General features: G+C 42.9%; 1 protein-coding gene across 4 annotated transcripts in view; it reads left to right on the forward strand.

Annotated features, from left to right (window-relative positions):
- The window catches only part of KCNMA1 (potassium calcium-activated channel subfamily M alpha 1), a 1,434,006-nt gene that overhangs the window by 1,150,634 nt on the left and 271,824 nt on the right, over window positions 1–11,548 (forward strand). For 3 of the 4 annotated variants that reach the window (XM_019502361.1, XM_019502362.1, XM_019502364.1), the window contains 2 exons: window positions 4,601–4,677; window positions 7,929–7,937. In XM_019502361.1, the coding sequence (XP_019357906.1) occupies window positions 4,601–4,677; window positions 7,929–7,937 (86 nt within the window). The remainder of the gene's footprint in view (window positions 1–4,600; window positions 4,678–7,928; window positions 7,938–11,548) is intronic. The other variant, XM_019502363.1, reaches the window with a different exon arrangement.

Genomic DNA, 11,548 nt, shown 5'->3' on the forward strand with positions numbered 1-11,548 from the left:
GATAGGGTGGCCATCCCTTGTGCTGTCAGGATCATTCCCTTGAGGAGCAACCAGTCCTCTTGGGCTCCACTTCCTGTCGAGTCATGGTCCCTTAGGGCCTTAACAATAAGCCTTCTGAGCTTGTCAAAGTCAGCTTTCCTAAAGTTGAGGACTTCTGTATTGCTGACTGACTTGCCAGCTTTGTGATGGATAGTAAAGGTGATCGGCTTATGGTCACTATCACGCAACTTTCCATCAGTTTTTAGATCACTGGCTAGGTCATCCCTTTTGGCCAGTACCAGGTCCAGCAGTGCTTTACCTCTTGTCAGCCCATAGACTTCTTGAGTCAGGTAGAGATCGTCCGTGCACATGAGGAAGCTTTGTGACTGATTGGATTTGGCTGAGTGCTCTTCCCATGAGATGTCCGGGTAGTTAAAGTTTCCCATGACAACCATGCACTGAGAGCATGCTGCCTCAGCCAGTTCCCTAGCGAATTCCTGGTCCAGCTCTTGTTTCTGGTTAGGAGATCTGTAGTAGACTGTTACCATGATGTCCCCTGTGCCACGTTCCCCACATATTTTATCCCAGAGAGACTGCAGTCATCCTTCCTGGGTGCCAGTGTCCATTTGTAGGGATGTGTATCTGTCCTTGACATAGAGAGCTATACCCCCACCCTTTTAACAGTAAGGTCTCACCTGTACAGGGTATAGCCCTGTGGCCCAGTCATAGGTGAGTCCCACCAGGTCTCCGTTATCCCTATGAGGTCATAGTCATTCTTGTTTAGCAGGAGGACCAGTTCCTCCTGTTTATTCCCCAAGCTCTTGGCATTGGTGTACAGGCAGGTAAGTGTCCCACTGGGGACCCCTGCCTTCGCTACAGATCATTTTGGGGCTAGGGTAGGGGTGGGTTCCCTTAAGTGCCTTAGCCTGCTGGATTTACAAGGCTTGCCCAGTGGGCTTGCTGTAGTGGTAGTCCCCCCATCCCCCAGTGGGCTTAGTTTAAAGCCCGGTCAAGCAGGTCAGCAAGTCTGGCTGAGAAGAGCCTCCTCCCCAGCGGAGTGAGGTGGAGGCTGTCTCTGCTCAGCAGACCACTGCCTTTTTCACCAAAGAGCAGATTGTGATCATGGGAGCCGAAGCTTTCACGATGACACCAGCACCGCAGTCTTTGGTTGATTACCTCAACCTGTCTCTCCCTCTTCTGCCCATGACCCACAACCAGGAAGAGTGAGGAAAAGACCACCTGTGCCCCCTAAGCCCCACTCCCAGAGCTCTGTAGTCTCTCATGACCCGACTGGGATTGCTCCAAACCGTGACATTTGGGTTGGCGGGGTGCTCCATGGCTGCTGGGGGTCAGTGGGGGGCGTCAGGGTGCAGGGGCATGACAGGCTTGCACCCTTGTGTCTCTCACTGCACCTGGGGACAAACTGTGGCTTTTTTCCTTTGGTGGGCCCTTTTAAACTACACACATGTGCAGTGGGCCCACCGCCAGCACCGCACTGCTCCTGGGCAAGGGGGGCCCTACCCAGGGGTTTTGGGGAACCCTGATCTACCAGAGAGGGGCTGGTTAGTACCCTTTCCCCCCCTTCTCTCTTTCTGGGGCCTGGACCAAGTAGGACCCGGGGTGGGGCAAGACCCTCCTTGGCTCCACTTAGCTGCCCCGCAGCTGGGCTATGTCCCTCCCACCATGGGTCCCACTTACCTCCGGCTGTTCTGGGGGTCAGCAGGGTGCTCTGCAGCTGCTGGAGGGCTTTGGGTGCAGGGGCGCGACAGGCTTGCACCCATGCATCTCTCACCAGACCCTTGACCAAACTGTTCAGTAAGGGCCTCACACTATCCCTGATCCTCCTCTTGCTACCAACATACTTGTAGAAACCTTTCTTGTTACTTTTCACATTCCTTGATAGCTGCAATTCCAATTGTGCATTGGCTTTCCTAACTTCATTCCTGCATGCCCAAGCAAAGTTCTTATACTCCTAGGAGCATTGTTTGGGCATGCAGGGATAAACCCTTTGGGTGGATATGCACCCTCTGAGTTTAAATTCATAAGTATTAATTAACTGGATTAAATTCAGGAGAATCAAAATGAATGTGAACCAAATGGCCAGGAAGGGAAGTAGAGGTCTACATAGACTTGGAACTCCTTATGACTATGGCATGTTTTACAGTTAAAATTGCAAATATCTACTTAAGCTTCAATATCTACCTAAGCTTCAATGCAAAACTCAGAATTAAGTTACTTTGGAAGTAAAAAAAATAATTCATTTTTCTTCCCTGCCCCCTTTCCCTCCCCATCTCCCCCAGTTCTCCTGTATTTGTGGGTTCTAAATTAAACTCTTTCAGTTCACATTGGCTAATAGTAGGAAGTAGAGAGAACTGTCTGTGACAGGGCTTCCAGCCTAGTTTTAAAAACAAAAGAGAGCTGGATCAACTATGGACAAGCAAATAAATGTTGAGAGTGTTGTCTGAACCAGACCTTCAGACATGGTCTCATTCCCCATACTTAAAAAAACCAAGAAGAGTTTTATCTAGGAAAATATTCATTGACTCTATGTTGCCTAGCAGTTAAGCAGCTAGAGTAGCTGGAAACCTGTACCCTATTTCTGATTTTTTTTTTCTTGCCTGGCTTTGTCTCTTTCTTTTGAGTACTTTACAAGCCACTTGAATTCTCCAAGATTAATTTCTTCCAGTTGTACAAGGAGGATAACAGCACCCACAATCATTGTAGCCATTTTCAGGGGAATTCCAGGTAATATTCAGAAATACCCCTAGAGGACGTGGTCACCATTGCATTTAGTGCCAGGGTAAAATTACACATTAAACTAACACCGCACTAAATCTGTGGAATGTTATCTAGTGTTAAAGTTAAAATATGTTGTAAGCAGTTGCATGTTACGGGTTAATACCATTTCTTGCCTGCACATCTCTGACTTGCCACTAGAGGGCTGGTAAGCAGGGGGTTAGCTAGGAGCCAGGACTCCTGCCTCTGGGGGCTGGGGGGATAGAAGCAGTGTGTCCTGGGATGCTGGAAGACTGTAAATTGCTTATTTTCTCTCTGTGGAGTAGACTGATGTTACCCTAACAAGAGATAAGTAGCATGGGCCAGAGTTAATGCTTGCCTGAAGCAGCATAACTTTATGATGCTCAGAGGGCACTCAGCACAAGTTAAAAAGCTTTAACATGTGGATACTTGTGTTTTAAATGCCCTCAGTATGGTCTAACATATAGCTTCACCCTTAAACACCACCTTGTTATTCTGGAATTTGAAGGATGGGTTATGCCTGCCTTCAAGCCAGATGAGTATTTTGCTACCTGTGTTGCTGCCCCGTGCCTTTGGATAGTGTGAAACATAATTCTTGCTTTGATACTTTATCCAATATTAATATAAAATTAGCTCTTTTAGTTACACTAGAGCAAGGTCACATTTCATCCCATTATATACTTTATATTTTATAAGAAAATATTCTAAATTAAATCTGATCCCAGTAGCTTTCAGCCCACCTCCAGTCCAGGATCAGTGTTGCTCACAAAGCCAGAAGGTCTGGGCCTAATTCATCCTGCAATTTTTCCAGCCTGAATTTGTAGGAAGGAACCTGAGAAGGCACGTGACAGGAAGACTTTGTCAGGTGCTGACCTGCTGGTGTGACCCAGATTATCACACTGGCAAAAATAGTTCTACATTATACCAGGCCATACAGGCTCAATTAGAGGCCAGCTGTGTCTTCATGGAATGTGCATGTGTCACAGCAATATTATATGACATGTTAACTTGAAATCACCTGTGGGAAGTTTTACACTTGTTTATTAAAACATAATTTTAGTTTAACAATCTGCAAGTTTTATTGCACATTTGTTCTTTCTTACTTCCCCTGCACTCCATATGCTTCATCTGTGTTGGCAGACCCTTAACACCATAGTAATAAGTACAAAGTTGAATTAGCGAGATTAATAAATTGTTTTATGGATAATTTAAGATTTCTTTCTTTTAGGGTTTTTGCTAGGTGTAGTATAACTCTTTATTAATTGAATACTAATGACTGAACTAAGATGTCACTCTCCATGTTTATATCTTGCTTTGAGCTTGATTTTTATGATGCTAGTTCCATTTTTTCAGGTTTAATAGCAGACATGAAGTTATTGATAACAGTTTAAGCCACCATAATATCTGATCTGTATCCCCAATAATAAAGGCCTAGTTAAGGATCAGCTATATGACAATTTGGTGTAAATCCTTAGGCGTCCTTTACAGAAATCAAATGGAACTTCATTAGTAATTTTCAGGCCAAGAACAGTAGTTTAATGATGAAAGTCGCTGGATGCCACTTTCAAAGATGAAAGGCACATGATCTGATCCACTTTGTCATATTTATCATCCCTTCTCCCAATTACTTTTCAAATATAAATGTATTAAAAGAAGCACTAACTTGAATCCTAGAGTCTTGTGTTAGAAATAAATGGTCTTGTAGCAAATATTTTTTCCTTTAAATGTCTAAACCTTCCCAAAGATTAAAGAAAATTAGTACTGGCATGTTTCATTAATTTGGCACTGCAGCAGGAGGAATGTAGGACTAATTTCATTTGTGTGGATTAGGAAATGTGTCAGTTTTTCCATTCTGTCTCTCTAGGGCATTTTTTTACTGCAAGGCCTGTCATGATGACATCACAGATCCCAAAAGGATAAAAAAATGTGGTTGCAAACGGCGTAAGTAATATTTCTTTTTCTCTCTCCCTTTCCTCCCACTATATTCCTCCCCTTCATCCCCCAACTCCATGAATCTCTCAGCCTTAAGGAATTTCTTTAAATGCATTTATGTTTTACATAATGATGCAGAAAAACTAGGAAATAAATACATACTAATACAATTAATAAATGTCATTTGTTATTCTTGTGTTGAATATGTATTTAAAAAATCACATTTCTCACTTACAGCTACATCATTTTAAAAAAAAAAACTTTTTAAGTCCACAGTTAGCAAAATGGAAATTTTTAAATAAAACTGAATCTGAGTGTGAGGTTTCTTACTTAAGCACATCAACTTTGGGCCAAACTGTGCCTTGAATTATATCCTGTGGAAATCCATTAATTTCAACGGACTTCCATGAGGTGTTAAGGAAGAAAGTAGGTCTTGTTGCATAATATGGTTGACCACGTAAAAGAAAGAAGAACTAAAAACAATGTTTAACCATGTAAGAAAGCTGAAATCACATATTAAGATGATTTCCTCAGGCTCCATCCAAAAGTCATTCTTCATATAGTTCACAAAGTCGACTGGAGTTTTGTATGTAGAAGACGTGCCAAAGGTTGGCCCTTAAAATGGGACATAATTCTTTCAGAAGTGTTCTGCAGATTTCATTGTTTATATTGTGCTTTATCTATGTTCCTGGAATTGTTGTTTATGTTAGCTGGAGATTTGTACATGCAGGAAGAACAGAACATTGGAACTGAGATCTGGTTTTTTTGTGTGTGTTTTCTTTAATTTTATGCACATGTGTATCTCGACCTTTGATTTTGCTGGATTTTCTGCAGTCAGAGTATACAAACCATGTGTCTTCACATTGCCTTTGAGAAAGGTTTGGCCCAGGATGTATTTGCTATGTAGATTCCAAATATAGGTATGGTGATCCTTTTGCTAATGGATATTTGCATAACCCATGGATACTGGTTAGATGGTATCCTGACATAAAAAGGAGCATGAGGTACAAAAATATTGTTTAAGTGAGACTGACAGCCTCTTCTGAGATAATCCATGCTTCTAAGTTTCCAAAAAAAATTGTAGCCTACTGATCCACAGTTGCTGTTGTTCTGCATTCCTGAAAGATGGAGGAGTGCCAGGAACAGAATTGTCAGCCTCTACTCTTACCAGAATGTTGATTTTTTTTTTTGACAAGAAAATAGTGCTAAAGTTTTTAAGGAAACTTTTTCTCTTCCTTCTTCAAAAAGATGGGAGCTAGATCTATGTTGTTTCCTTAAGGAAAGAGGTGAAGTACAGTTGAAAGAGGTGTAACAGACAGGAGTGGGCCAGATGTGGCAACTGGGCCTGGTGCTAGCTGACATTTATGTGCCGCCGCCAAGAGCGCACCTTGGGCTGGTGCCCTGGTCACCCACTGATCATTACACTACTGAGAGGAGCTGAGACCTCTCAATAGCAGACTGCAAAATAAATGGAAAGAAAAGACTTGAAGGCCTGATGTGGAAGGTATGCAAGCAATTGTGAAACACACTGGGGAAAAATGTTCAAGAATGTGTTTAACCATTTAAATGTGTTTAACCATTTGAGAATGTGACTCTTAAACTGTTCCCAGGGCCAATGAGACTGCTAAGTTTTGATCAGGCAAGTTACAGCTGCCTGAGGGTGCCTTTAACTCTGAAAACCAGTTGTTTTTCAAGATTTCCCAAAGCACTGGGGAAGAGGAAATATGCAACCTGTCTAGTTGGGTTGCTTCTGCCGCCTCTTCTTTTTATACATGTAAAACATGTTGTTTCCCTGGGTGCAGGCTTCCACTAAATTCCCTAAGGGAATTGTCATTTGAATGTTAGGCCCAAATAATGTCACTTTTCGCTCAACTGTATTGCAAGATAACAGCTAGGATATTAATATAAAGGCCAGGCGCATGAATGACAATATAACTCTCAATTTTGGAAGTCAAGGAAATGAAAAAAACAACAGTTCCCCACTTAATAATATGTTTTTACCATAATCAGTAATTCAGTTTTTTTTTTTTTTATAGCACACCGCAAAGTACAATATTCACAAAGGCCATTAGTGGTTTTTTGGTCCTCTGATTTTTAGGGCCTGATTTGAGACCCTATAAAAGGGCCTTATTTTTAGATGAGGGATACTCAGTAATGTCTGAAAATCAGGCCTCTTTTTAAGTTTTCTCATGCTGAGCAATTCAACGCTATAGTTACTTTAAAAATCTTAACCATGTTCTCCTATATATTCTGCCCAAGCAATGTAGCCAAAATAAAGCAGAAATTACAAAAACATTTTCCACTGAATTAAGGGGCTCAACCATCAACTTAATTTTTAATGGCAATACAAATAGTCCACATGCATATATATTCTAATTAACGAGCAATATAATAAAAATTAGAGACAGTTGAGTGCAGATGATGTAAGATGAAATGAAAGGTTAAGGATAAAACTATCAGCAAGTACAGGTAAATGAAATATGAAAGCGTGTTTTCTTTATAAGAAAATCTTAATTATTATGGCATTAATTACATACAGCTTCCTGGGACACTTGAAAGCTACATTCTTTACTAATGTATCTGAGGTTTCCTGTCCCTTTAGATACTGTCTGAACATTAGCTGTGATACTGTCAGGGTCTAAAACTGAGTCTGACCTACATAGCCATTTGTCCAAACTCGTTAGGCCTGGTATTAATAATTCAGTGGAGAACTGTGCATCTCTACAAGGCCAGGGATAATTAGAGTAACTATGTTTTCCTTTCAGCTATCCCTTCTTCTCCTTCCCTTTCCCACTCCCCATTTAATCTGTAAATGTTCACATCGCTTTTGTCCTGGGAGAAATGCATGTGTGAAAATTCTATTCACGGACCATTGATAATTTTGTCATATGCTTATCTTATGTTTTCAATTTTTTCTTATTTAATTTCGTTGTAGCTTTTCACCAAATGGTTAAATATATTTATGTTCTTTTGTATAAAATGCAGCCACGTTGGGATGAAATCTCTAAACTGGATGACTTATATTTTCTGTTTCTTTCATTCTGTATAAGAGTTCTGGTCTAATTCTCTATATATTTTTTTCCAGTGACTGTGCTTGCTGCGAAGGGTGGGGGTTGGACCCCTGAGGGACAGATCATGTATACATTGATGTGTTTGAAGGAATTTGTTGTAATGTGTGACAAATGACAAATTTTTGATTTATTTTTCCTCTTGCTGCCTTGGAACACGGCCCCTACTATATTTTAACTGCACACTGATAGTGATCTATTGTGAGTAAAAACGGGTTCCCTGTAGCCCAGAGTGCGGTCCAACCTGTCTTTCTCTAGCAGAGAGTTTTTTTTTTGTTTTGTTTAGTATTTTGGTTCTTTCCTTTATTATTTATGTTGCATGTAGCAGTGGCGTCATACCCACACCTATTTCATCTTTTACACCTGCACAGATCAGGGCGACGTTGAAGAAAATACAGCAGTTTCCCCTTTCTTCACCCTTTCTCCCCATTTTCTCTACCCCTTTATTTTTGTCACCAATTAAAAATGAAGCCTTGACAATGGCATTTTCTTTAAATGACTTGGAGCTTGTCCCATTACTTTTTAAGGGCACCAGTTAGGCTGGGGTAATTACCACTATAACACTGTTTGCCGGGTTAAGTGGAATTCATTGTCGGACTTGTTCTCAATGTTTTGTAGTTTACCCCTTCTCTGCTCAGTTTTACTTTATGAAAAAATAGAACAAACAACAAACTTCTGCTGCTCCTATTATTTCCCATGTCAACAACAACACAACCACAGCAGCAACAAAAAAGACCAGGCAATGAATTTTAACTGTGTGATCAACTTCTGATACAGAAACCTAAAACTATCCTTACCTGGAAACAAGTGGTTCTACGGTGATAATTATTTTACCCAGTCTATACAATTCCCTTGTCATAAAACTAATGATACATGTATACCCCAACTATACTTTTAATAGTATAACTTTTAAGGCTTTACACTTACTATATACCCAATATGAACTTTATATAGACCACTTCATCTCAAACTGAGTCATAGCATTGTTAGTTCACCAGTATTTTACTGAGGCCTTCAGCTATCAGCCATTTTGTAGTGTTCACATGGTCATAGTAGTCATAACACGATACTTGGGAGATGGAAAACAGTTTACATTTTCACTGCTTAGATGTACAGGCATTGCAAAGAAAATATACGGGGAATGGGTACTGTACAATTTCTCACTGACTGCTTAAAGCTTCTCAATAGAGCTAAGGCATTTGCCAAAGGTTTGAGGGGAAAATGACTGGATATCCTGAGGGCATAATAGGTCACTGGGGTACCATTAGCAGTCTACTAACCATTCAGTTTAAGTGCAACTTAAGTGCAACTACTTCATGTCACTGAGGTTACCTGGGTTTTCCCCACAATCATTACTATTACTACTGTATTTTCTGATAGCAAGTAAATATTCCAGACCAGATTGGGGTATCCTTGCTCTCAGAGCTGGGCAGTCACACAGGAAGATGAATCCATGAAGAATTCAGGCAAGGCAGTACTTCTGAGATAATTTAAGCCAGGCAGATTATCCCACTGTGGAAATGTCATTCATGATGATAGCGGTGATTTACTAGTTACATAATGTGTGAGGGTCCTAATAGTGGATCGGGACCCCTTGTGTTAGTTATACAAACACAGGACAAAAACATGATCTCTGCCCTAAACAATTTACATCCTAAGCATAAGATAAAAGATAACATCTGGATACTAATATGAATAATGAATAATACTAAATGAAGGAAAGCAAGGAAGTAGTATGATAGTTCACATCAGTAGGTAGTCTGTTGGTTGTCTGGGCATACCAGTAGACTAATTGCTGTCAAGCTTCTGGAAATGTGCTGTCCACAAAATTCTGAACAACATGGCTGTAAATACTACATAACTCAAGAGTCAAGTTCCTCAGCCTTCCTATTTGAGAGTATCAGTCATCAGACCACAATGCATATTAATCATTTATTTATAGCTCAGCCAAATCAAACCTTTCACCTTATCCTTGGGAAATATTTGGAATGGATTTTTCCTATTTCAGAATTAAGAACCCCCAAATTTAGTGCTCTGTATAAGGAATCTGTGCTGACATCAGTAATTTTAAGATGTAAAGTGGCAGCTGCAGTGTTTCACTTTGACATCATTTAGTAGAGTAGTCTGATAGGTCTACATTATTCTCCTGCCTCTCTTTTGTTTTTAATACCATTTCCTTCCCTAAATGAATTAGTATTTGCAATAAACATTTGATTCCTGTTGCAATAAGTCAGTCCAATGGAGGCTAATATGACAGTATTTGGACTATTAAGAAAAAATATTTCAGGGTAGGATAGTAATCAGAAAAGAGAGACTATATGACAATCTGGAGAGTACTTATTTCTTCTTCAACTATGTCCATATCATAATTGATCTTTTTGCAGGTAGACTATTTTTTTTTAATATTCCAGCTTGCAAATTTATAGGGATCTGATATTCTCTCTCAGTTTTTTCTCTTTTGTATCACTGCTAATAAGTATTCTGTTATCTCAGTTTAGCTCAATGGTCACCAGCTGGTGGATCCCGATCAACTAGTCAATTGTGGAGCCTCTGACAGTCAATCTCAGTCTGGGGGGCCTGAGTGTGCGTGCGCTCAGCCCTCCCTGACTGAGATCGACTGTCAGAGGTTCCACGATTGGGAGTGGCTAGGACGTAGTTCAGGAGCAGCAGGACAGTGTGGCTGGGCTGAGTCATGCCCCCTACCACTGGGGCGAGGCTGGGTGAGTGGGGCAATCCCCCTCTATGCCCTGCTGCCCTGTGCTGAGGGAGGGAGTGAGGCAGGGCTGAGGGAGGGTCGAAACCCAATCAGCTCATCCAGGGGCTTTGGGGGTTTCCCATGCTGCATGCACCCTGGCAGAGGCCCAAGGCCCACGTGCCCTCTGGATCTGTGTGCGAGACAAGAGGCAGCTGCCACTGGACCCTGGACTTCATGCCCCAAGCCCTGCACACAGTATGAAGCAACATGTGCCCCCCAGGCCTCCGCTGGGGTGTGTGCAGTGGTGGAAGCCCTCCCCTGTGTGCCTAGACGAGCCACCCAGGCTCTGACCTTGCCCCGGCCTGGATGGTGGAAGGGGGGAGCCAATGGGGCTTAGCCCCCCCACAAGTGGGGCAGAAGTAGGGCCACAAAGCAGCCTGGCTGTGGGCTTCTGGTAACTGTAGCAGGGGTGGGGAGAGGCATGCACACAGTGGTGAAAGGGAGAGTGGAACAGGGGCAAACCCTGCTCATCCGGGACAGGAGAAGGGTGGAGCCATGAGTGGCTCATTTTGGGGGCATGGTGGGTGGTACACAGCCTGAGAGGGCACGGGAGGCGCATACCCCTGGATTTGCATGTGGGGTGGGGCAGAGTGAGGTGGCACCAGGCTCTTCGGCCATGCAGAGGCAGCAGTGCTGGGAGGGGGCAGGGGGGCTATGGTGAATTTTCAGGTGCCTGCTGCCTGGCCTGAGAGCTGTGCAGCTGGAGAAGTGTGCCAGAAAGACTGGTGCTGCCCCAGCCCACCCCACCCCGCATGCAGATCCAAGGGCATGCGTCCCCATGCTCTCCCAGGTTGCGTGCCCCCACTCCCTGCACCCCCTAAACAAGCTGCCTGCAGCTCTGCCCTGCACCCACCCCAGCTGTGCAGGACCCTCACATAATCCACTCTGTCACTCACCACCAGGGGGGCACATCAAGGGCCCCATGGTGAGGGAAGGAGCAGGGCACAGGCAGAGCAGGGGTGGGGGCATATGCCCCCAGGCCTCCACTTGTCCCACCACCTGGCCTGGCCAGGCCCACTCCCCCCAGCCCCTGCTTCTGCCTGTGCCCTGCTACCTC

The sequence above is a fragment of the Gavialis gangeticus genome, unplaced genomic scaffold, assembly GCF_001723915.1.
Source record: "Gavialis gangeticus isolate Ggan-Ray unplaced genomic scaffold, GavGan_comp1, whole genome shotgun sequence".
NCBI lineage: Eukaryota > Metazoa > Chordata > Crocodylia > Gavialidae > Gavialis > Gavialis gangeticus.